Genomic DNA, 27,229 nt, shown 5'->3' with positions numbered 1-27,229 from the left:
TGAATATAAAACTGTGTGTTTGTGCAGAAACTGGATGCTGCCAGCCAGCTCTCCATGATTGATGACCTGCACAGAGACATCCGCTCTGCTGCCGCTGAGGTCAAAGGTCAACACTTACCTGGCTTCTGTCTGCCCAAGAAGGTGAGCATCGCCTAAGAGAGTCAAACTGCAGAGCAAATGTGTCAGCACATATCATCTCTGATGGCACATATTCAATTTGGAAGTGTTCAGAATGACACTGTCTTACCTAAGAAAGTACTGGGTAATATAAGGCAACTACATGGGTTAGGGGCAGGTTCAGGGTTAGTACCTAGATATCACCCAGTTATTTGAATCACTATAAGTACATAGTATGTACATGACTGTAAAATAAAGTGCTACCCAAATTAGATTAAAAGTGCAAAATAACAATTGTTATGTTCCAGATTATAACTGGATGCCACTCACTGTATTAAACATGGTGATGTCATTTGATAACACTGTAACAAACTACTACATATTGCACACAATTTTACATACTATTTTTAAAAGTTGTAGTAATACTAGCATACTGCATTAAGTATAATATGAAAGAGGGCTGTTATTATTAACTTAAACTATTATAAATATTTTTTTCTTAAAATAAACCTGAAATAAAATAAATTATAAATATTGGATGAAAATTTTAAAGTAAAAAAAAAAACTGAAATAAAAATTTAATTTGAAGTACCAAAATATATGGAAGCTTGTTTCCTCTGAGGAATAAAAAGTAAAAAAGCTCATTTTATTGCGCAATTACAAGTTTAAGTCTCACAATCCTGCCTTTTTTCTCAGAATTGTGAGAGATAAAGTCTGCATTGAGAGATACAAACTCGCAATTTCTGAAAAAAAAGTCGCAATTGCCGTTTTTTTTATTTATTTTTTTTTATTCCATGGCGGAATTACTAAATATGGAATAAAAATAAAGCTAAATCGATATATATGAAAAATAAAATGACAAAAGCACATAACAAAATTACTAAAATTAAAATGAAAAACTGAAAACATTAAATAAAAGCAAATTCAAAATATTATAATAATATATAAATATGATGTGAAATGCTGTATGCCCTCTACTCAACATATATTTCCTTCAGGGAGTGACGTGCATTCTCCCCGTGCTGAGGGAAGGCGTGCTGACAGGAAGTCCTGAGCAGAAAGAGGAAGCGGCTCGAGCGTTGGGAGGAGTCATTAAACTGACATCAGCGGAGGCGCTCCGGCCGTCTGTGGTCAACATCACTGGACCGCTCATCCGAATCCTAGGAGACCGTTTCACTTGGTCTGTGAAAACCGCTCTGCTCGAGACGCTCACTCTACTCCTGGCCAAAGTCAGTGTCCATCATGCACCTCTGTCCTTATGTTGATGCAGACCCTTCATTCACACTCATGATTAGGGGTGTAACGATACACGTATTCGTATTGAACCATTCGGTACGAGGCTTTCGGTTCGGTTTTCGGTACACATTTTTAAACCGAACGGTTCGTTGGACTATTTTTCCTGCTGACCAATATTTTGTTATTTCAAATGTAGGCGTCACACGTGGCAAGCGCGCTCATAATGTAAGAGACGCTGGCGCGGACATCAAATGGCAAATGTAATGTAAGCGGAACGAAACCACTCGTTATTGTGTGGTTGACGGACCGTTTATCAGTTTGGACCAATGCAGTGCGAGCCGATCTTAATCAAGCAGCACTGTAACTACACAGCCAAATCCAGTAAAGAAAGCATTTGAATTCGCCTCTGAAGTAATAACATCGCTGCGAGATCTAACGTTAGTGAGAAACATTCGCATTTCTCCGTTATTAACGGATCAAACAGCGCTGACGTGCAAACCAGGAAGAAACATTGTGCCATGAATGAACTATCCAGTGTCCACAGATCAGCACATTCACCATGTGTTTACTGTAGTAACACTACTAACTGTAACCATGGGAGTGTGGCAGGAATAGGCTATAATGCTTTCAAGTAACATTATGTCGGTTTTATTTTGACATTATGAATACAATTGCTGCCCTCAAATGTTAATCTGAACTAAAATAAACCTTTATTTATAACTACTACAATATTACATTTCATTTAGTCCAAGGAGCTGTTTTGTTTTATAAGCTCCTAAGAAAAGTCAAGTATAGCTCCATCATTGCTCAAAGTTAAAAAATATCATACTTTATGATGTTAGTTTTAACAAAAATATAATTAAAACAATTAAATCAAGAAAATTTCTCTGGCATTTCTTTCTTTTTGCTGTATCGAAAACGTACCGAACCGTGACACAAGTGTATCGTATCGAACCGTGAATTTCTTTTAACCGTTACACCCCTAGTCGGTACTGAAATTTTAAAAATGTGTCGCTTTGAGCGCTGTTGAGCGGAAACACCTCTGATTGGCCATTGTGTTCACGCGCTCATCGGATATGTTGGTGATTGGCTACAATGATCAACACACGGGAGCGTTTGAGAGCACACGGAAGTGTTTGAAAGTTTTTTTTTAAACGGGAGCAGGAGCTTTTGAAAGCACAAGCAGCCGTCTATCAGTGGACCGGTCCTGCTTTCAAACGCTCCCGTGTCTATCTGTGTAAGCGCTCGCTGAAGAGCGTCATCAATGTATATTTACAATATGTTTTTGAAGTGCTGATCATCATAGCCAATCACAGACATATGTGATGAGGTCGTGAGTACAGTGGCCATTCCCGAGGTTTACGATTCTGCTCAACAGCGCTCAAAGCGCCACATTTTAAAATTTTTAGTATCGACTTGGTACCAAAGTCGGTACTCTTGACAACACTACTCATGATTCCTCTGTGTCTGTGACCCGTACAGGTGGGCATCGCTCTGAAACCGTTCCTGCCGCAGCTCCAGACCACCTTCCTCAAGGCTCTTCAGGACTCGAGCCGGGCCGTGAGGCTTCGGGCCGCAGAGGCTCTCGGTCAGCTGGTCGCCATACACACTAAAGTAGATCCACTTTTCACCGAGCAGCTGGCGGCCATACGCAACGCTGAGGACTCTGGAGTCAGGTAGAGTGAAAACAGTGTTACACTTCCTCATTATTTCGAGGTGTGTGTTCTCGAGACACCAGACACTGTTATTGTGCAAATGAGCGGGCCGGAGCGCGTTACGGGTTTTCTGTTAGAACGGTGTCGTGTTAATAACTGATGATCTTTGCAATGGAAGTGAATCAATCAAAACTAACTTTTGCTGGACAATAACTTTATTCTAGAGCTGCTGTAATGCCTAAACAATCTGTTACTTTAATTTCCTGTTATCACCGTAAAGCTGCTTTGAAACAATCTATATTGTTAAAAGCGCTATATAAATGAAGGTGACTTACCTTGAACACTATTCAAATACACTATTTCTTGTTCGTGTCTTTGTTATTACAGGTGGAACTCGAAAAATTAGAATATGGTGCAAAAGTTCATTTATTTCAGTAATTCAACTTAAAAGGTGAAACTAGTATATTTTATAGACTCATTAAATGCCAACTAAGATATTTCAAGCCTTTATTTGTTATCATTTTGATAATTATGGCTCACAGCTTATGAAAACCCCAAATTCAAAATTAGAATTTTGTTTGATGATTAAGCTGTAAACCATAATCATCAAAATTATAACAAATAAAGGCTTGAAATATCTCACTTTGCATGTAATGAGTCTATATAATATATTAGTTTCACCTTTTAAGTTGAATTACTGAAATAAATGAACTTTTGCACCATATTCAAATTTTTCGAGTTTCACCTGTAATAACAAAGTCTGTCAAAAGTAAAACTGTAGTTTGTGCCTGTCAGTCACTGTGTTGTTGCTCTTGCTGCAGGGAGACCATGCTTCAGGCCCTGCGCTTCGTCATCCAGGGCGCAGGGGCAAAGGTCGACCCCAGTATCAGGAAGAACATCACCACCACACTGCTGGGCATGCTGGGACATGATGAGGTACAGCAAGTGTTTCATTTTTTGTTTTTTGTTTTACTTGAGAGATTATAAATCATTCAAAATTAAAGTAAAGACTAAAGTCCCATTTGTTAAAGGGATAGTTCACCCAAAAATACAAATGTATCCCATGATGTACTCGCCCTCAAGCCATCCTAGGTGTATATGACTCACACAATCAGAGTTATATTAAATAATATACTGGCTCTTTCAAACTTTAGACCACTTTTGATCTTACAAATGTAGTAAATGTTAAGATTAACATTAAATAAGATTAATAAATGCTGTAGAAGTATTGTTTATTGTTAGTTCATGATAACTAATGTAGTTAACTAATGCTTAAAAAATTCAAACTTATTGTAAACTGTTACCAATAGTATGAAGACAACTTTTAAGTTTATAATGTTTTAGTAAATTTTGAAAATGACATTAACTAAGATTTATAAATGATTTAATAGTATTTTTTAATGCTAACGAATGTTGTTAACTAATGTTAATAAATGGAACCTTGTTGTTTTTACCAAAATAAAAGTTAATTCATATTTAAATATATTAGCATTTATGAATGTTATTATGCTTATTTTCCTATTCATTTTTGTTTTTACACTTAAAGACAAAAGAATGTGAATGCATGATGTGTTTTTGTCTTTATAACATTATCTAGCACAGGATGTGGTTGTGAGAGTGTCAGTGTAGCCTTACCTTTCTGTGTGTGCGTGTGTAGGATGCCACGAGAATGGCCTCTGCAGGCTGTATTGGTGAACTTTGTGCCTTCCTGTCTGAAGATGAGCTCAAGAGTGTCTTACAGCAGCATGTCCTCGGTAAGATCACCCACATCTCATGCACACTTCCTGGTTGTAGTTTGTGATGTGATGAGCCAAGAAAACCACTGTAATCCAGATCATATAATGCCCTTCTCCTCCGTCACATGTTTGTCTGTCTCTGTCTCTCCAGCGGATGTGTCTGGTGTGGACTGGATGGTGCGTCACGGCCGTAGTTTGGCCCTGGCTATCGCAGTGAAGTCCGCTCCTGAACGGCTGTGTGTGGATGAATACAGTTCCTCTGTGCTGGAGGCCGTCTTATCTAGTGCCACCGCAGACAGAGTAAGAGCCGTGTGATATCAGCATGTTAAGGGCCATGTACACTCACCTAAAGGATTATTAGGAACACCTGTTCAATTTCTCATTAATGCAATTATCTAATCAACCAATCACATGGCAGTTGCTTCAATGCATTTAGGGGTGTGGTCCTGGTCAAGACAATCTCCTGAACTCCAAACTGAATGTCAGAATGGGAAAGAAAGGTGATTTAAGCAATTTTGAGCGTGGCATGGTTGTTGGTGCCAGACGGGCCGGTCTGAGTATTTCACAATCTGCTCAGTTACTGGGATTTTCACGCACAACCATTTCTAGGGTTTACAAAGAATGGTGTGAAAAGGGAAAAACATCCAGTATGCGGCAGTCCTGTGGGCGAAAATGCCTTGTTGATGCTAGAGGTCAGAGGATAATGGGCCGACTGATTCAAGCTGATAGAAGAGCAACTTTGACTGAAATAACCACTCGTTACAACCGAGGTATGCAGCAAAGCATTTGTGAAGCCACAACACGCACAACCTTGAGGCGGATGGGCTACAACAGCAGAAGACCCCACCGGGTACCACTCATCTCCACTACAAATAGGAAAAAGAGGCTACAATTTGCAAGAGTTCACCAAAATTGGACAGTTGAAGACTGGAAAAATGTTGCCTGGTCTGATGAGTCTCGATTTCTGTTGAGACATTCAGATGGTAGAGTCAGAATTTGGCGTAAACAGAGTGAGAACATGGATCCATCATGCCTTGTTACCACTGTGCAGGCTGGTGGTGGTGGTGTAATGGTGTGGGGGATGTTTTCTTGGCACACTTTAGGCACCTTAGTGCCAATTGGGCATCGTTTAAATGCCACGGCCTACCTGAGCATTGTTTCTGACCATGTCCATCCCTTTATGGCCACCATGTACCCATCCTCTGATGGCTACTTCCAGCAGGATAATGCACCATGTCACAAAGCTCGAATCATTTCAAATTGGTTTCTTGAACATGACAATGAGTTCACTGTACTAAAATGGTCCCCACAGTCACCAGATCTCAACCCAATAGAGCATCTTTGGCCCTGTCCCAAATGGCACACTTCATGTGCACTTTCGGTCTTGTGGACTTACAATGGCTGCCGCGTGCGCGTGTCCGTTAAGTCCGTGAGACCGTAGTGTGTCCCATTTGTCATTTTTAGATCTCAGAAGGGTGCTCGCGAGCGCCCCCTCTGCGGTCGATTTGCGCCCTTGATGCGCACTTTTGCCGAGCCCGTGCTGATGCGGACTCCACAGCAGACTTCTTCCCGACATTCAAAGCGGCGTTACGTCGCGAAAGTGCGGACTCAGAGGAAGACCGCGAGTGCTTAGGGTTCCATTTGGGACAGGGCATTTGGGATGTGGTGGAACGGGAGCTTCGTGCCCTGGATGTGCATCCCACAAATCTCCATCAACTGCAAGATGCTATCCTATCAATATGGGCCAACATTTCTAAAGAATGCTTTCAGCACCTTGTTGAATCAATGCCACGTAGAATTAAGGCAGTTCTGAAGGTGAAAGGGGGTCAAACACAGTATTAGTATGGTGTTCCTAATAATCCTTTAGGTGAGTGTAGATCTGAAAACGATGACAACAGTCTAAACTCTTGAATATTCAAACATTTCTTCATTGCTTAAACCTTACAAGCTTTGCTGAATCCACTGGCTTGATTGTTGTAGCAGCTGTGTGGTGATTAAAGCATGTGACTCCTGGACAGTGCTTAACACTAGCTAATAAGATTGAAGCTTATGATTTTCACAAGCGCTGGTCCGTGAACAGTCTTGAGTTAAGACTGAGTTTTATTTATATAGAGCTTTTCATGATACACAGTTTCAAAGAAGCTTTACAGAAAATCATTGTTAGTGTTTATAATATCTTCATGCCTTATATTTGCATTTCTCAGATTACAGCTGGGCAATAATATTGTTACATTTTGCCACAATACAAGCAATCAAGCAGTTGAGATTTGCTATATAGTATACATCGCTCTACGTGAGTGTACATATGTGTCCAACTTTATATAAAGGGATATGTGATAATACAGTTTACATTTTGCAATGATATAGACAATCAAGCAAGTGAGATTTTACTGTATAGTATATATTGCTTCACGTGAGTTTACTGTATGAACGCGACTATAGTAATTACTCATGAAGTATCAAACTCGTGAAGGCATGAAAGGGAAGTTGCGATAGTCTTTTCTTCCCTATTGTGCCGTATATCCAAGTGAGACAGATTCTAGAACAAGAACAAATGTAGGGCGGGGCTTGATTTTCTTCATGATTGGATGGTTGTGGTTTGCTATTGGTGGATCTCATGTGAGTGACAGGTTGCCCCGCCCTCTTCATCAGAGATGAGGAGAGATGCTGCACGAGGGAGGGGTAGTTATTCTAACTCAAGATTAAGAGGCACATGATTTAAAAAAAATTATGTTCACAGATATATCTTTTATAATAATAAATACAGCAATATTACATAAAAATTAAAATGGACAATGTTTTTATGGTGATAATACGGTTTACATTTACATTTACGTAGTTTATGATGTAGTGCCTAGAGTAGACTTGGATCTCATCGATGTGTGTGTTCTGCAGATCCCCATCGCCTGCAGTGGCATCAGAGCCATGGGTTTCCTGACGAGACACCAGCTCCGCACCGGAGGAACCGAGGCCGTGTCACCACGCATCATCACACAGTTCGTGAAGGTGAGTGTGCCGCTCCAGGACTAGCATACAGCCTGATGCATAATTAATTGTAAACTTATTGTAAAGTGTTACCAAAAAAGTATAATGCGTTAACTACAATGAACAAAAGCAATTAATTTCTTACAGTATTTATGCGTCTGTTAACATCAGTTACTAAAAATACAGTGTTAGTTCATGTTTGCGCAGATTTATTAAATGTGAACAATAAATGTGACCTTTTGATTTTAGTAAATGTTGAAATTACCATTGTTTGTTCATATGGTAACTAATGTAGTCAACTATTAACAAATGAAACCTTATTCTTTGTGCAACTAACATTTTAAACTGTGGAAAGCTACATAACTACATTCTTTTAAATTTTTGATCAACGTTTGTCTGTTATATTCCATGCGTACAGAAATTGCACACTTTCTACAGTGTACATGCTACATACTGCTTCTTTAAAGGCACACTGTGGGATTTTTGGCCACTAGGGTGCGCTCGACCTGTAATTTTCACGTCTAGTGCCCCTAGAGGCCACAAGCGCCGCAGCATTGTCGCAAAAGTCAACAAACAGTCAACCGGTCAACCTCCCGTGTCTTTATGTATGTGCAGACGGCATTTGATTTGTATGTTGGAGAAAGTTAATCGATTCACTACTGACCAAAATAATAATATAAATATAAGATTAATAATATAAATCCTATAAAGAAAACAAATTGAATAAAAGTAGCATACGCAGAAAACAATGTCTGATCAGGTAAGTCGCATTGACAAGGGTTGCCCAATCCTGCTCCTGCCGATCGTCTGTCCTGCACAGTTCATCTCCAACCCTAATCAAACACACCTGAAGCAAACAATTAACGTCTTCAGGATCTCTTTGCAATGGGTTGGAGATGAAATCGAGTAGTCGGGAAATCGTGTAACAAAACTGATATAACTCACTACATATTTCCGTTATTTGTAGTCTTCAGTTTGTTTTTCCTTTTACACAAATACAAACATATATGAGCTGAAAGGGAAAAAAAACATTTACATTTGTATACGGCAGTATGTTGTGACTTATATCAGTTTTGTTACACGAATTCGCAGTAAATATTACATTATACACTTTTATGCCGATGTTTATTTTAAACTCTCCCTTTTTCTTTTTTTGGTCTCATCTGACAAAATCTTTGCTTTCTTCGCTTTCTTCCGAGTAGCTGTTGATTCAGCCATGACGACAACATACAGACGCTGGCAATCAAACGCGAGTTGAGCTCTCACGTTAGAATTTGAGGAAGTTGGGGTGGTGGGGGAAGTGACGTATGCCGTAAAGCGGTCGAATTTTGTAGTTCTTTTTGTGCTCGGGTTCCTACCCGAAACCCGAAGTTACATAGTGCTAGTAAAAGCGATACAGACACCTTCAGGCTATGGCAGACATGTCATTCAACCTATTGTAAGTCGATGTACCATCTCAATGGGTTTTGGTAATATATTATAAAGGTTGAAAAGTTCCACAGTGTGCCTTTAAAAGATGCTTCTTAGTATGTCATTGGGAACGTACACACACGCACATCAGAGATGTTGATCTGTGGGTGTGACTCTGTCGTGGCTCCTCCCACAGTCTCTGCAGAACCAGTCGAGTGACATCCGCCTGGTGACGGAGCGTGTGCTGTGGTGGGTGTGTAAGGAGGCGGAGACTCCCGCTCTAGAGCCCAATCTGGTCAAACCGGTCATCAAGGCCCTGCTGGACAACACCAAGGACAAGAACACCAGCGTCCGAGCCCAGAGCGAACACACACTCGTCAGCCTGCTGCGACTGCGCCAGGGAGAGGAGCGCATGCAGGTCAGTTATGTGTCAGGACTCTTTCTTCCTCGGAAAACAAACAGTCAAGTCGCATTTACTCATTTAGCGCTTTATACGATACAGACAGTAGCAGCTCTACATTAAAGGGATAGTTCACCCCAAAATGAAAACTGTCAGTAATTACTCTCCCTCATGTTGTTTAACCCCGTAAGACTTTCGTTCATCTTCGGAACACAAATTAAGATATTTTTGATTAAATCTGAGAGCTGGATCACTCCTCCATAGGCTTCTTAAGGGATCGAAACTGGCCGGCCCAAAAGTTATTAAAGACATTGTTAAAATAGTCCGAGTGACTACAGTGGCTCAACCTTAAGTTTATCAAGCGACGAGAATACTTTTTGTGCGCAAAAAACAAACAAAAATAACGACTTTATTCAACTATTCATTTCCTTCTCTGTGGGCCTCGAGATTTCACGTAGTAAAACTACGCAAAGCTTCTAGGTTGTACGTCACACGTAGGCTCACTATTGGCCGACGCTGGTCATGTGTGTAATGCGTGTGACTACGTGAAATCTCGAGGCCAACAGAGAAGGAAATGAATAGTTGAATAAAGTCGTTATTTTTGTTTATTTTTTCGCGCACAAAAAGTATTGAACAACATGAGGGAGAGTAATTACTGACAGAATGTTAAACTAACCCTTTAACTAAAGACATTAATTATCCAGCTCGAGTCTATGTTGATTCAATTTAACTACAAAGCAGCTCTGCAGAAGACAATGGTGCCATCATCAGGGTTGGGGAAAGTTACTTTTAAAAATAATGCATTACAATATTGTGTGCTACCCACTTAAAGTAACTAGTAACATTATTATGCGTTTCTATTCTCACCTGACTGAGGCTCGCTCTATTCCAAGCTTTGCTGGTATTTCTGCAGTAATGCATTCAACAACGATCGCTTTAATTTTCTTTTAAAAGCACATTTAGAATATTTTTATATTCTGACCTCATTATGGAGGTTATTTTTTAATGCAGCAGTTTAAAACATTTTAAGTAAATAAACTGAAAAGTAACGTGCATTACTTTAAAAACGTAACTCTAATATTAATATGCACGTTTATAAAGTAATGCATTACTTTATTCATTACATCAAAAAAGTAATCTGAATACTTAATGTGTGATTACTGAATTTTTAATGCGTTACTCCTCAACACTTGTCATTATCCAGCTCAATTCAGTTGGAATCCGATAATGTCAGTGCAGTCTAATTCTATTCTAATAATAACATTACTGAATATTAAGTGTCTTTTAAACTCTGAACAAACAAACCAAAGGCGAATATTCACAGCTTGACCTTAAAAGTCGCCTCGTGACCAATCACAGTGCAGCATTTCAACTACCGTTTGCATGTGTGTGTTTTTTTTCAGAGCATCAGTGCGATCCTGGACTCGGCCAGTAATGAGCTCCTGTCAGAATGTCACCGCAGATCCTTGAAGAAGATCTCCAGCCTTCCCGACTCCAACGAAGAGATCGACGACACCATCCTCACATGATTGACAGCTTCAGCCCTGCTCGAGATCATTGTAGTCACTGATGTTCTCCGAGATCCTGCATCACACTCTCCTCACGCTAGCTTTGACTGTCCTCATCATTTACGCCTCAAGGAAAGCCTGGGAAAGTATTTATTGAGCCGAGCCCCTAAAATCATCATCTAAAATTGGCATTTTCCTTAATTGCCTGGTAATTTGTAAATGTGCATTTTTCTTTTGGTTTTCTTCTGAGAGAGGAAGTATTAATTTGTGCCAATTCTTTACAAATTGATGTTTTGATTCCCTTTTTTATTTAGTTTTGATGGTGAGCAGGTCATCGCTGTGTCAAGCTGTTGTAAACGTGTGTGTGTGTGTGTGTGTGTGTGTGTGTGTGTGTGTGTGTGAGAGAGAGAGACGCGTGAGCCATTAACAACCCAAAGGATGTGATGCTGATTTTTTCCAGTTAGCGCTGTGTCCACTAATAATGGTTGTATGAATAAATAGAAAATGAAAACCTTGATTTAATAAACGGTTTGACTTAAAGAAATAATCTTTGTGTTTGTTTTTTAATGCTTGACATTTCATGCATAATAAAAACACAATATTAATAACTCACTGAAGTATCATTTTCTAGAGAAATTACCCACGTTTAAGACGCTGTACTCAAGATTCTTGTCTGTGGTTTTACAGTTCAAGTAATTGAACTGAAATAATAAAAATGTGAGTTTTATTACGCTGGATATTCTCTCAACTAATCCTGGGATGATTATATATGCTATTTAAGTAGGAACATTTATGCTGGAGACTTTACTATACACTCAAAAAATCTGAAGTAAAATATCAGTTTTGTAGAAAAAAAAAATATATATATATATATATTATATAAATTTCAGACACATCTGTGGATTTAGAGTCATCACAAACCCATATTCATGTCAATTTTGAGCTCATATCCAACAATTCAGCCGATCCTGGGGAATAAAATCTGCAGTTTTCTGACAGACTCAAAGTTTAAACTGCTTTGAAAAGTTTTCTGGCTCTCACTGGGAAAGTGCTGAGATGACATGAATATATTTCTGTGTTGGCACAAAGGAAGAAAGAATGAGACATCACTTTAAAAAGGGCACTGTTGTGGTACCATGGTATCAGATGGTAATATTTTCAGCAATATAGTACTTGGCCCTAATGAGTAACATATTCAAATATCATGCTATATACGAGGTACTAAATAACAACTTTTTATTTATTTAATTTTTTAAGTTCTATCAACTTTTAAGGTTTAATGGGTTGTAAAACGCTTTAACGTTTTGCTGTAATGATGCTATACGCATATATTACATTTATACACTGCTCGGCAGGAAAAAAAATGTCTGTTGTTAAAATATGCAAATGTTGTGTTATTTAATATAAATGTTATGTTATTTCCATCACGAGGTGCATCAGTTTTTGGTCAAGATCTTGTATTGTCAGTGCAAGAGTCCAGCACTCTGTAAAGTCTCCTCCAGAACATCACAAAGACTTTCAATGAACTTGAGCTCTGGATTCAGGAGCCGATTCATGTGTGGAAATTTATTTTTAATGCATAATCAGTGATTATAATGATCCAATCAAAGACTCTTAAGCATTTGCCTATTTAAATCAAACAGCAACTTTTTTTTTTACTTTTTTTGGCCGGGCATATAAGGGTCAGTCACAAATAAAGATGCTAATATTAAGCTAGTGTAGAAAATGTTAACGTTTTGCAAATAAAAAACTACATACTGACACGTAAATTCTTTTAAATTAAATTAAAAAAACAAAACATTTTGGATATCTTATTTCTCATTTACCTATTTAAATAATTAAACGTTTTTCAAAAAGAAAATTTACATCCTGACACTCATTCTTTTTAATTAAAAAAAAATAAAAAATTTGGATATCTTATTTGTCATTGACCTATTTTATGATTTAAAAGAAATAATAATTATTTAATGAGCGTGACATCCTTTGATCCTTTTTTTTTTTTTTTTTTTTTTTTTTTTTTTTTTATTAGTTTAAAAAATATATATATAACAACATTTCAGTCTTTCCAGTTCACATTCGTTATAATAGTAACAATAAATGCATTAAAGATTGAAAAAAAAAAAACACACAAAAAAAAAAACACAAACAATCAAGTTACCAATAAAAAAAAATAAACTTGTGACAGATTTGAATCCCATGACAAAAATAGTTCTAGTGACATATTATCCATTAAAAATTTCTAAATGAATGTTCATTACTGATATGCATTTTTTGTTTGTAATTAATTTAAGAGACTTAAAATAAAAATCCACCTCTATCAAAAACAACTTAAATGATGGTGAAGAATTCTGGAATTTACATTTATGGATATGAAACTTGCCTAACAAAATGTAAAGGTTTATTATAGTACATAGTTTCTTTTCTTTGTGTTCAAAATAAGTGATAATGTTCTTCCCCTCAATGTTGATTTTGTGTTTTGTTTTACATAATATATAATTCTCAAGTTCTTTCCAAAATGCAATACTGTATGAACAACCATAAAACAAGTGGGTTACATTTTCAGGATCATTTTTACAAAAAGTACATTTGTTATCAATATCAAGAAATCTTGAAATGTACATCTTAGATGGGTATATGTTATGTAATATTTTTAGATGTAATTCTCTAATTTTATTTGTGACACAAAATTTAAAAGGAACAAGCCATGCCTTTTGCCAATTAATATTCATAAAAATAGCATTCCAGAAAAATTTCCCTCTAGGTATTATTTTTTTGGCATTGTAGAAACATTCTCTGATATGTTTATTAGTACATTTTTTGCTTAGAATGTCAATACCATTTATGTAAAGAATGTTAGGAGTAATGCGTTGTACTCCTTTGATCCTTTGTATATTTGGCTCGTTGGCGGCTGTTACGTCATATGGCGTCGGCGCTCTCTGATTGGTCCGTTAGCCGCGCTGGTGCAGGAGGAGGAAGCGCCGTTTCCGGTAATGAGCGACTGACTGACTGACTCCTGACACCGACAAACCCGCTGCTTTCGGCATCTATCGGGGTGAAATTCCGGGCTCTTCTCCGGGCAGGACCTCAGACGGGTTCCAGCCAAGCGTTCGGCTGGAGAGAGGCGTAAAGCTGAAGTGAAGGCGCGGGGTTTGAGCCACACTCCACCGGCATGGCCCGCGACTACGATCACCTCTTCAAGCTGCTGATCATCGGGGACAGCGGTAAGAGACGCCGGGGATGCGGGACGGGAAGCGGGCCGGGGCGAGGCTCTGTGGGGGTTTGAGTGTCTCATGTCCTAGCTGTGAGGTCCGACAGGCTGTAAATGAGCGCAGGTCTCATTTAATGGACAGATGAGCGTGTTTATGTCATTGTGCTGCTGCTTTGTGGGCTGATCGGGCTGATCACAGCAGACAGGCCCGAGATCCACAGTCTGATCTGCTGCTCATCACTCTTACTTACCATCATTTATTCACTACTAGAACAGAAGTGCATTGATTTAAGTGACCACAGAAACATTTGATGTCGTACTTAATGTGTCAGAATGTTAGTGCATTAGGTAACACGATATCAAAGCAAAAGATAAACACTTAACAACATTTTACGTAGTACAATAATAGATCTAGTTGAAAGTGAATATGGTATTGTGGCACTTTCTGGAACATGTTGATTTCATACATGTTCGTATTCAAGACTAATGAAGAAAACTGAAGGGGAAATAATCCTGCAGGATTTGAGATGTCAGTCACTGATCTGAGTAGGTGATTACTGATAACTGCTGTTTGACACAGAAATACTTGATTTGTTTGTGGTGTGTTTTAATGTGTGACAGCTGAAGTAATTGAGATGTAGTGTTTGGTTTGTTCTTTGCACAAAAGTAAAGGCGAGTGTCCTGTTTTCAATGGATGATTAAGAGCACCAACACCTCACAGTGGTTCTTGTGGTTTGAGTTTGTGCACCTCGTGTGAAGTAGTCGACACACACACACACACACACACACACACACACACACACACACACACACACACACACACACACACACACACACACGAGCTCAGTCAAGTTTGGATGAGCTGTATTAGTATTGATTGATAATGGCATACATTTTGTTGTTGAATTCTGATATATGTATAGTATAGTATAGCCTATATAAAGAAGTTCATATATATATATATATATATATATATATATATATATATATATATATATATATATATATATAAAATATATATGTATTTGTTCATCCATTCACTGGGAATTGAACCCATGACCTTGATGTTGCCAACTCCTCTCTTTCTTGTGTGTGTGTGTGTATATATATATATATAAACACACACTTTTTTAATTAATTTTTTTAGCTTAGTCAGGTACAACTTACAGAATTTCTCTACTGTCATGTTTTAATACTGACAACTTGTCAGTCACCACAGCTGTCCATACATGCATGAAGGACGGACGCTGGCACTGACCCGTCCGCTGCTGACCGTACAGTAGAAGGACACACAGGCCTCAGTGTTTCTGTCCTCTGAGGGCTTTTATTTGACCTCTGGTTCAGATCTGACCTCTAATAAAGGGACTGGATGATATGCTGCAGATCTGTGGTCTGTGAAGAAAGGAAATCTGCTATGTTCTTTGATGGAAGGGCTTGGTTTGGACACTGGAGATCTGGCATGTAATAAAAGATTTCAGGTTTAAACTTTACAATTGCTATATTTAGTTGTGGCTAGATTTGTTAGATTATGTGGTCTTTTTGAGAGAGCTGAAATATTTGTCTGCAGGTTGTCCACTGCAAGTTCATGTTTTTGACGTGCTCCATGTTTTTCGTTAAACAAGTTAATAATCATGCACAAGTTATACTCATTCTACAGGAATCTGTGTTCCCTTTCTATAGCCCTTCACTAAATGAAGCCTGTAAACTCTTTTATCCTGTGTGTTCGTGGCGTCGTTTGTCAGGAGAGGATGTTTGCTTGGTTTATCTTCCTTTCTGAGAGTCAGCGGTCGGTGTGTCTGTTGGCTGTAGTCTCAGACGGCACGTCCACAGACCGTGGTTCGTAGTCCACAAAAAAAATCCCAAGAGCTCACTGATATGGCCTGCTCCATCACTGTCGACATACAGCACCTGCAAAGTGCAAACCCATGAGAGCTGAAGAAAGTGACGCTCATTTCGCAGACTGCTCAAACTCTTGTCTAAATGTACTATAATCTGCAGTCAGTGTGGATGAGATATTATGCTGGTAGTATTTGAGATTATTTTGGTCCTAACATAATTTGAGAAAACCCCATGTTTATCTAGCCTATAAACAGTAAATTTGAAAGCTTTGTGAGAAACCACATGGTGAGCAGCCTGTCTGGTTCAATGGAGCCTGTATTTATCATATTCAGCTGAAATCTGCTGCATCATATGTTGTATCATTCTTTGGTTTTGTTTGTCGTTTAATCGTTCCAGGTGTTGGAAAGAGCAGTCTTCTGCTGCGTTTTGCAGACAACACTTTTTCAGGTAAGATCTAGATGCATGATGTCCAGCGTGTGTCATCTGTTTGATTTATCATGTTTGAGTACGGACTCGTGATATTTTCTGAAGCCAGGAACGTGATAATGTTGCAGCTGTTGTTTGTGTTTTGAATTTTTATTTTATTTAATGAACAAAAAATGTAGTGGACAAATAAAAATACTTCCAAGTTCTTGTTTGCAGATTTTATTTTCATGAATTAATTTATGGAACTTAAAAAATTCAAGTAACTCTTGTAAAAGAGAAATAATATAATTTTATGAATCATACACTACCGTTCAGAATTGGGGGTGTCAGTAAGACTTCAGCAAGGATGCATTAAATTCATCAAGTTGTTACAGTTAAGATATTTTATAATGTTACATAAAAAAATATATTTCAAATAAATGCAAAGATCTATTCATCAAAGAATCCTGAAAAAAAATTATCATCCTTTCCACAAAATTAAATATGATATATATATCAAATCATCATATTAGAGTGATTTCTGAAGGATCATGTGACACTGAAGACTGGAGTAATGATGCTGAAAATTCAGCTTTGATCACAGGATATAAATTACATTTTACAATATATTCACATAGAAAACAGTTATTTGAAATTGTAATAATATTTCTGAATTTACTGTATTTTTGATAAAATAAATGTGGCCTTGATGAGCAGAAGAGACTTCTTTCAAAATTCTCAGTGACCCCAAACTATATAATGTTAGTGTACATGGCAAAGAAAATATTTATCACTGTAAATATTAGTAGGGATTATTCAGTAGTCTCTTAAATTTTAATGTTCATGCTAAAATCATTGTCGTTTTATCATGTCTCATGTGATGTGTGAGCTGTATGTAGGCCAACAGTGTGATGTGCCTAAAATTACTTTCTGTACAATGTTTGTAGAACTAATAATAGAAGGGGTAGAAAAAGCCCAACCTAATCTATGAAGATTATACATGCATTGTTCATTGGTGTTATATTGTGTTATAGGTAGTTACATCACCACTATAGGAGTCGACTTCAAGATCCGGACAGTGGAGATTAACGGAGAGAAGGTGAAACTGCAGATATGGGACACAGCTGGACAAGAGCGCTTCAGAACCATCACGTCTACGTAAGTCAAACGCATGACGTGATCAAACTCCTGCTGCTTTCTATTTCAAAGTAAACCATAATACAAAGAGGTTTCTTTCAACATTTTCAGATTTCGTACTCCGCATTCTTGAGAAAATATTGTAACGCCAGAACTGAAACATGCTTGAAGTTTGTGTTTGATATTGTCTGACAGGAAGCTCTTAGTAATCAACCCAGGAGATATCAAACCAAACACTCGGGTCAGAATACATTTATCTCTTTAAAAATGTATTAAAATAGTAGGGCTGGGTAAAAAATATCGATTTCTCGATATTAATCGATTCTCATTTTTACGAACCGATATCGATTCTTAAATCTCGATTAGTCATCCTGTTTTCATTTGATGAATGAATGGAACATTGTAGCGCGCATCCCATCCAATAAATCGCAATAATCTTTGTGCTTTGTTACTATTGATACTAAATAAAGTCTCATATTTCAAATTACGTCCATTTTATTACGAAATTCAAAAACATAAATAGCGTTTTGGCGCTGTGGCGTGAGATCGCTCTGGCTCAGCTCAATCAGTGTTTCAACCGTGGAAAGACGTGAGTAAAACAACTTGTAAACAATGTCATGTAACGTCACATTTACCTCAGAAAAACCATATGTGACCATAAACTCGTTAGTCAGCTAGAAAAATTAACTCTAGAGAGGAGCATTTTGCTAAATATATGCACCATATTACATATTCATTATAATTTTTAATGTTCTTCGATATTTAATGCATGTTTGAATAAATCTGGCAAGTTTTTATGACAGCCACCATTTAAATGTTTATATTTCATATAACTTTATTATTATACAAATAAATAAAAGTGTAATTTAAGTGTTTGTATAGCTACAAATCAGTTAATTTTTACCTTCAATATTATAGTAGGCTAATGAAGCCTAGGCTACAACTGACTCCCATAGTTTACAGCTTTAGTTAAGAGATTTGTTTTCCTTGAGAAAATTTGCCATGTATTGTACCTGATATCCAAAATAATCAATATTGAATCGAATCGAATCGGAATCGAATTGTGAAATTTGTGTCAATACCCAGCCCTATAAAATACTGCTTTCACTCTTAGCTTCAGTAATAGTTTAGAAAGTGAACAATGTTTCAAGACGACTGTTTTTCCGGGTGTTGTGTGTACGAGCGTGGCTCTTCACTAACAGAGCACCTCAGGGAATCTGTTTGAAGTTTCTCATTAGTTGTGTAACGTTTTATAGCTGCTGTTTGACTGAGTCCTGGGACTGAAGCTTTCCATGGGTTTTATTGCACAGTTCCATGTGGCAAGAGAATCCAATCATTTGCAAACAACACACTGGTGAAAAACACACCATTATAAAATAAACTTAATTTGTCTAGAAGCTTTCATACAGAAATTGCTTCATAAAATAGATTGAAAGTTTCAATTGGTTAACGATTCCAGATTTTTAAGGCATTATTGGTAAAAGCAGCTTCAACTGAAAACATATGGCTTACATTAAAGTATTCAAAACTTTAAACTACATTTTGTCCCTTCAAAATGCAAAGAAGCATTTCTTGTATTTGGACTGGCGACATTGGATGGTCATTACGTAGCTAACAAGAGAATGTATGCCACTTCATTAGCGTCTCGTTAGGGAATGTACATGTTCCTGCATGTTTATGTGCTTTGATCTGCTATGAAGGCAGAACTGTGACGGGCTCGGCCAATGACAGAAGGGCTTGGTCGCTACAGATCTCTCAAAGAGCTCTTTGTGTGTGCACTTGTCTTTGTGTCTGTGTTTGGAGACAGAAGATGGCCTGTGCTTTTAAGTCAGAGGGCTGTTCCTCTGTTCACTGTTGGTTCCTGCTGGTAACTGAAAACTAAACTCTTACTTAAAGGGATAGTTGACCCATAAAAATTAAAATTAGCCCATGATTTACTCACCCTGAAGCCATCCTAGGTGTATATGACATTCTTCTTTCAGACAAATACAATCAGAGTTACATAAAAAAAATGTCCTGGCTCTTCCAAGCTCAATGGGTATATTTTTTTTGGAAGTCCATCAAAGTGCATCCATCCCTGATAAAAGTGCTCCACACGGCTCTGCGGGGGTTAATAAAGGCCTTCTGAAGCGATGCGTTCGTGTAAGAAAAATATTCATATTTAAAACTTCTGGCAGACGGTCTACGCAAGTCGACTTACGCCAAAAGAGTAGCACTTGAACTTGACGCACAGCGTAATGACGAACGCGGTTGCCCAGCTCTGTGTGTTTGAACCGCGAGAGGCGTCAAAGCTTACGCTACTCCTACATCTACGACATACACCGTCCACTGTTACTCTTTTGGCGCAAGTTGACTTGCGTAAGGCCGTCTGCGGGAAGCTAGTTATTTTAGTCGATAAAGTTTTAAATAGGGATTTCCCCGACTAAGGATTTTCATAGTCGAATCAGATTCGTCAAGTCCTGCCTATAGTCGAATCGTGTGTGTGGTGTTGGGGAGGGGGCGGGGCTTTAACATTTTAAAGCCACGATGTACAGAACATCTCACAAAGATATAGAAGAAAATGTATAAAAACATTTTGGATCAATAAAACTAAGAAATAACATAAATAACTGCAGAAAGGCCACACTGCAGATAGGATTTGCATTTCACATGCAAATCAAATTAAATCGGCTGAATTGCCTGTACGAGCATGCTCTAAGAAGGCCTACAGCGCAACATCGATGCACTGAAAAATAATCAACCATTAAGAACACAATATACATTTAGAATAAATAAAAATACAAAACGAAATAAGTCAGAATCAAGTCACAGGAAGCAGAACAAATGTGTGCAAAATGCCTAAAGTGCAGGGGAACAAAATCACAAGTCACAAATAGTTCAATTAGATCACCCTGAGTGATCAATTAATAAAATAAAAATAAAGAAATTATTAAAATAACGAAAGTATGGCCAGGATTGTCAACTTTGTCTTTTTAACTGCAGAAACAACAATAAACGCTAAACTGGAGCGGCAGTCTTTTAGCTAAACGTGTTCACAGTATCCAAAAATCAAATTAGAACCGGCTGAAATGTTTTGAAATCACTTGTACCCATACCTGATCGAAAAAACAAAATCCAGTCTTCCGTTTGAGTCTTTTCAAATTGTGTGCGCGGATAAAATTAAAAATACATTCTAAAACGCTTAACGTGAAAAACGCTTAGCGGCTTTGTCCTAAAACTGTTACATTAAAAGATCAAATTCTGTACACACCTTATTAATAAAGCCTACTATATAGCCCACAGAAAAGCAGATGAGCCCAGAATATGAACGCAACGTGTTTTATTATAGGCTACGTTAAGCATTTCCTCCCATAGAAAACCGTTAAAGAAAAAGCTTTACGTGACTTTCTATAGGAGAAACGCGTTGCGTTCATATTCTGGGTTCATCTGCTTATCTGCACATAGAATGGTTTGTTAAGGTGTGTAGCCTACTGTGTACATACATTAAGCACGTAAAAGTGCCATTTAAGCGTTTTAAAAGCTTTTTTCACGTTAAGCGTTTTAGAACGTCCCGAGGAAAACCAACCTGTTAACGTTGGCCGGCAGAAGTGCGATCATGGTTTTCCTGATGCTAAATCCAGCCTTGGAGAATATCCTTTCTGATGGTGTGCATCTTTAGATTTTCTTATCCCAGACATTTTTAAAGATTTAAATTCCTGCCGACAAGACGCTCCTCCTGTCGGTGTGAAACTTAAATCTGTCACGGGGTGTTTGGATTTATTCACGCTGCACGCACGTTAAAAAATATCTATTAAAAGCTTCTTTCTTTGCACATTTTTATTGACAGCATTATCATAATAGGCTGTATATTAACATATTGACAGAAAACCAGTAGTTCTATGTGAAATCAGACATTGAGCACACTCATATAGCCAAAATGACATAATCCTCGTTTAATAACACATCTGCGAAGATTCGACCGTGAGATTGGTAGTCGAATCAGGCTCCTCCTATCGAAGCATCGAATCTTCGACTATTCGGGGTCACCCCTAGTTTTAAATATGGATGTTTTTCTTACACAATCGCGTCACTTCACTTCAGAAGGCCTTTTTTAACCGTGTGGAGCACTTTTATCAGGGATGGATGCACTTTGATGGACTTCCAAAAAATATACCCATTGACTCCCATTATAAAGCTTGGAAGAGCCAGGACATTTTTTTAAAGCTGCAGTCGGCAAGTCTGGCAGATTGAGTGGAGTTAGGCAAAATTTTGAATGTTTACAACTCTCATGCCCCTCCCCCACTATCAACGGATACCCTCCCACCCAGTTCATGCTCGTCAGTGCGTGTGCACCAGATTTTCAGTGAACGCGCCCGTCTCATCAGCATCCATCAACACCATGGAGTATTTGGAGGTATGCTGTCCTGGCTAATCTACCGATAGATTGCAATTGCTAACGTCATTTATACTCTAAATGAGCTTACTTGATTTTCCGCCATCACTCTTCGTTACTGCGCGAACTTCCGCGAACTTCAGGCGTGTGCATGTGATTGTAACGTGCGCGAGGGGTGGCGTGTGCCCGATCTGTGATTGACAGTCAGATCTCACACCCCCCTGCGCTGATTGGACATGATGAACCGGGAGCTGTGAATTTTTGCAAAACAAATAACACGCTCCAGGTGGAGTTAGAAGCTCGGGTTTTTTTCTAAAACCACTTTATTTATGTTGTTCTGTCGGATTATAGTGTCGATTTCACTGAATATGATCAAAAGTTGCAGACGCCAGCTTTAATATAACTTTATTTAAATATAAAGAATAATGTCGTATACACTTGGTTGGCTTCAGGGTGAGTAAATCATGGGCTATTTTTAATTTTTGGGTGAACTACCCCTTTAAACTAAAGTCTTTAATACTCTTGATTTTCCATTTTCAGGTATTACAGAGGAACCCATGGGGTCATAGTAGTGTATGACGTCACCAGTGCCGAGTCCTTTGTCAACGTCAAACGATGGCTGCATGAAATAAACCAGAACTGTGATGACGTCTGTCGAATATTAGGTCAGTTCACCATTGCAGGCTCTACACCAGTGTTTCTCAACCCTGCTCCTGAAGGACCCCCAACACTGCACATTTCTCCCTAATCAAACACACCTGATTTAACTCATCAGCTCATTAGAAGAAACTCCAGGACCTGAAATGGGTGTGTCAGAAAGAGGAGACTTTCAAAATGTGCCGTGTTGGGGGTCCTCCAGGACAGGGTTGAGAAACACTGCTCTACACAATAATTTTTTTAATACTTTTATATTTTGATTTTGTTTTGTTTTGATTGGTTAACATCTTTGCAAATGAAATGTGGTGTAAATCATTCTGTGTGCGGTCATAATTTAAGGAGCTGTGATGTTATTACCATGATGAATCTTAAAAAAAAAATAAAAAAAAAAAAAACTTTTTGAAGTTTCAATAAATGTTTAGGGTGGACGGGGGGAGGGGGTGCAGTCAGTAAAACTCTTATTTATAACAAAACATCCAATTTTCCATGATATGAAACCTTTAGTACATGAATTAGTAGAACTGCCAAAGGTCACTTCTGTATTAACGTCTCTCTCCACTTCTGTCATGTTGTCCCTTCAGTGGGCAATAAAAACGACGATCCAAACTCTAAGGTTGTGGAGACGAATGACGCACAGAAGTTCGCAGAGCAGATGGGCATCAGTCTGTTTGAGACGAGTGCAAAAGAGAATGTCAACGTGGAGGAGGTGAGTTCCTCAGGGGTCTGTCTTAGGACCTTTCAGATTGTGCTGTAAAAACACTTAAAACACTCCTGACTCACAAATGCGCAGCTTCCAGGCCTGGAAAAATCACTGAAATGTAGTTTTGCTCTGTTCTAGAATATTTTAGTTCATATTTCACAGAATGACTACTTTAAACTAAGGATGTGCACAAGTAATCGATTATTCAAGTTGTCAAAGAAAACTTGGCACATTGAAATTTAACTAAACATTGAAAATAGTGCTGGGCAACGATTAATCGCGATTAATCACATCTAAATTAAAAGTTTGTGTTTACATAATATATGTGTGTGTATTGTGTATAATTATTTTGTATATATAAATACACACGCATGCATGTATATATTAAAAAATATTTGCATGTATATACTCTGTGTGTATATATATATATTTTGTATTTTCATAATTTTCACATTTTCTTAAATATATACATGCATGTGTGTTTATATATACAAAATAAGTATACACAGTGCACACACATATATTATGTAAACACAAACTTTTATTTTGGACTGCTCAGCACTTATATATATATGCACGTGTATATATTCTATAGGCATGCATGCGTGTGTGTCATCTATTCATCTGTCATCTACAGCGGCTTCCAACACAGCTCATCCATTCAGATTTTATAGCTGGATGTGTTTAATAAAGTGTGTTAGCTTTTATCAGAATCAGTGCTGGATGGTACAGTAACGTGTACGTGTGTGTTTCTGGTCTTTGTGTAGATGTTTAACTGCATCACAGAGCTGGTGCTCCGGGCAAAGAAAGAGTCTGTGGCCAAACAGCAGCAACAGCAGCAGAATGATGTGATTAAACTCGGCAAGAATAGCAAACGAAAGAAAAAATGCTGCTAGTGCACGAACAGACGTTCCTCTGCACGGCGGTCGGCGCATGCAGACGGACTGTGATCGTCCCAATTACGATTTCACAAACACACAGGGCGGACAGAATGCAGTCCTTTCTGGACCGAGTCAAGCCACAAAGACTTTTAAAAAGAAAATGTACAGATTTTATCGGAGTCGAGGAGTTTCATGTGGAATTCGTGATATTTAATAAAAGATCCTCCTCCTTTATTGAAGGACCAGCAAGCTGACATGATCGCCAAACCTGTATGCTTTCAGAATCACTCTATTATCCACCATCTCAGGAGTGATTTTTATTTCCTTCTTCTTCATCATCTTCTCTTTCTCTCATTTTTGTGGAATGCCAGTGTTTTTTTCTGCAAGAACAATTAGGCCTTTTTTTCCCCCTGTTTTATTTTTTGAATGAAATCATGCAATTACAGACATTCACTCATTGTGCAAGACGGATGCCAACAATTTTTCAGTTTTAGCTCATTTTTAGACCATATTAATCAGTGATTCGTCAAATAGCAGTCTTTTGATTCTCTCATTTTGATCTTTTTTCTTTTTTTCCTCAAATCTGTTCCTTCCTTTCATCTCACAAAAAGAGCATGTCCATGTTTTAAATGTGAAATTAATTCTATTCTAAGAAAATGAAGTTGTTCAATACAGACCAATACAATTCCCCAAATTCTCATTTTACAATGCAAGAAAAGTCATATTTGTAACATATTTATACGTCATGATAGTATTTGTTGTACTGCCTTTAATACTCCTTTAAATAGTCTCTATTTTTTACTGTAGTGCATTAAAACATCTGGATGCGTTACAGTAATGAACATTAGGAAGAGGATCGAGTCAATCATTATGAAAAAAAAAACTTAAATTCTTGGCCTTGTAATAGGCTTCATGCAAAATATAGTTTCTTTTTTCCTTTAGGTTTAGGGCTGAACATGTTTTGATGAGATTAGTTATCCGGCTAAAGTCTTCAGGCCGAGGACAGCAGAGCCTCTTTGACATTCACAGACGTCTTTTGCCGCTTCAGGCGCGTGTTTTTCTGCTTTTGTGCTTCCCGTGAAGATGAAAAGAATGAGGGCGGAAGATACTGCCATAATCTCAGATGGTATCATGACAGAATCGCCCTCTCGTTCAGTGTTGCCATAGACTTGTTGTATTCACACGGACGCTGGAGTCGCATCTTTGGGTCTGTGGATGCACCCGATTGAAGCTGATGTTAAACTAGATTTGGTCTACTGCATCTCATCGATGAGTGATGTTAATGTCATACGAGGTTGTAACACATTGCTACGAGTCCTGTATGGAGCACAAGATCCTCAACTCATCTGGACCCAGAAGACACTGATCCAAGCAAAGTAAAAAAAAAAAAAAAAAAAAAAAGACCATGTTTATGCACAGTTGCAAAGGGTATATTGCTAATATCAAATGTAATATGTTTTTATATGTGGACGGGAGATGTTATGTTAAAGTGTGTAAGCCAAAGGGGTGAATCTGTTTGTGTTCGTCCCTAAACAGACACATTTCTTGAATTTTCTTGACACTTTTAAGAATAGAGTCTTTATGGCAGATTTACCTTTGACAGATACCCAACCTGTGAGATCGTTCTCTATGGGGGTGAATCTCACGAAAACGTGACCGTGTCACAATTCAACCCTAAAGAAAATATTTTTCGTGAAGAAAAAGAAGCCTATTTTTATGCAAATCATTTTTTTCTTTGCATTAAATTGTGAATGTAAAAAAAAACAAATGCAGATATGGTGATTTGTATAATATCTGCATTAATGTCATTACAACAAATAGTATTATAATATATAAATCCATCACAATTGAAATATGCAATACAAAGAAAAAAGATAGAGCTTCATTGGCTCATTTTTAAAATCTAAAATGTAATTTCTTCTTATTTGAGTTTGGTGCTCTTGAGCGTTTTTGTGAGATTCACCAATAGGAATACTTTCGTTATTAGTATTAATTCAGTAAGCCAAAACACACCAGAAGCCCTAGCTGTGCTGTGAGCCAAATTCAACCCAGTTATGTGACTTCTGTTCGTCATATATGTGCGTATGATATATTAGCACATGTCCATGCAAACTGTGCTGGTTGGAACACTTTTTTCAGCTGTGGTTATATTATACACTGGAGAAAAGAAATGTATTATGGACCTCCCCTTTATGAATTAAATCATTAATAAATATTTTAAAGAATTAATATTTGACACAAGCATTTTTGTCCTCGTCTTTATTGAGCATCTTCAGGGAACATGTTGCACATCTTGTTTACAAGCATTCCTCGTTCTTCTATCTTGATGTTTATTGCAGGACTGCAACGATTCCTTCGTTTTATTACCGGAATAATTGATGATTGAGAAACTTTTGCATTTGTATTTTTATTGTGATACATCACAGTGCGTTCCACGCGAACACATTGGAAGCTTTTTAAACACGGACAATGTTTGCATTTGTATATAACGTTGTATTTTCAAGGAATCTGATGAAAAAATAAGAATTTGATCATTATAAAAACATACACCATATTGTACTTACTAAGAGTATAAATAGCATACATTTATGGAAAGTATAAAATCTTCTTTATTTACATGTTTACCATGATATTACTTACAAATGTACAGATAAATACACTTTTGTCTGCAGTCTTTGCCTGGAAGTGAAAAATATTACAAAAGACTTAATATTAGCTGTGTTTTATCATTCACTTTTGTTGTTCGTTCCATAATTTTTTTTCTTCTTTTGAGAGATCAGTAGCAGACGATTGATTTAATCTGATGTTTTGATCGGCATGAATAATTCAGATGTAACTGATTTGTACTGTAAATGTCGTGAGGATCATGTTGATATGAAGTTGACGTTTTAGCAGCAAGATTTACTGCAAAGATAAATATATTTTTTTTAATATTACATACATTTTCAGAAAGTGCATTTAAGGAAAGAAATGTGGCACTAAT

General features: G+C 37.7%; 2 protein-coding genes across 2 annotated transcripts in view; both read left to right on the top strand.

Moving 5' to 3' along the window:
- gcn1 (GCN1 activator of EIF2AK4) overlaps window positions 1-11,594 on the top strand; it is a 66,868-nt gene extending 55,274 nt beyond the window's left edge. Inside the window, exons 50-58 of the mRNA XM_056259387.1 lie at window positions 28-141; window positions 1,116-1,346; window positions 2,836-3,029; window positions 3,830-3,944; window positions 4,666-4,762; window positions 4,896-5,044; window positions 7,640-7,750; window positions 9,336-9,557; window positions 10,943-11,594. Of these exons, the coding sequence (XP_056115362.1) occupies window positions 28-141; window positions 1,116-1,346; window positions 2,836-3,029; window positions 3,830-3,944; window positions 4,666-4,762; window positions 4,896-5,044; window positions 7,640-7,750; window positions 9,336-9,557; window positions 10,943-11,068 (1,359 nt within the window). The 3' untranslated portion in view covers window positions 11,069-11,594. The remainder of the gene's footprint in view (window positions 1-27; window positions 142-1,115; window positions 1,347-2,835; window positions 3,030-3,829; window positions 3,945-4,665; window positions 4,763-4,895; window positions 5,045-7,639; window positions 7,751-9,335; window positions 9,558-10,942) is intronic.
- A 2,417-nt stretch (window positions 11,595-14,011) lies between these two features.
- Window positions 14,012-24,685, top strand: rab35b (RAB35, member RAS oncogene family b). Its single transcript, XM_056259397.1, has 6 exons — window positions 14,012-14,268; window positions 16,491-16,541; window positions 17,534-17,657; window positions 22,549-22,673; window positions 23,247-23,371; window positions 24,133-24,685. Exons 1-6 carry the CDS (start codon window positions 14,217-14,219, stop codon window positions 24,259-24,261), a joined length of 606 nt encoding a protein of 201 aa, XP_056115372.1. The 5' UTR covers window positions 14,012-14,216; the 3' UTR covers window positions 24,262-24,685.
- The last annotated feature ends 2,544 nt before the right edge of the window (window positions 24,686-27,229 follow it).

The sequence above is a fragment of the Rhinichthys klamathensis genome, unplaced genomic scaffold (genome assembly GCF_029890125.1).
Source record: "Rhinichthys klamathensis goyatoka isolate OS25496 unplaced genomic scaffold, OSU_Roscu_1.1 h1tg000167l_1, whole genome shotgun sequence".
Lineage (NCBI taxonomy): Eukaryota > Metazoa > Chordata > Actinopteri > Cypriniformes > Leuciscidae > Rhinichthys > Rhinichthys klamathensis.
The sequence above is the reverse complement of the archived record's forward strand: the minus strand, read 5'-3'. Positions and strand labels throughout refer to the sequence as shown.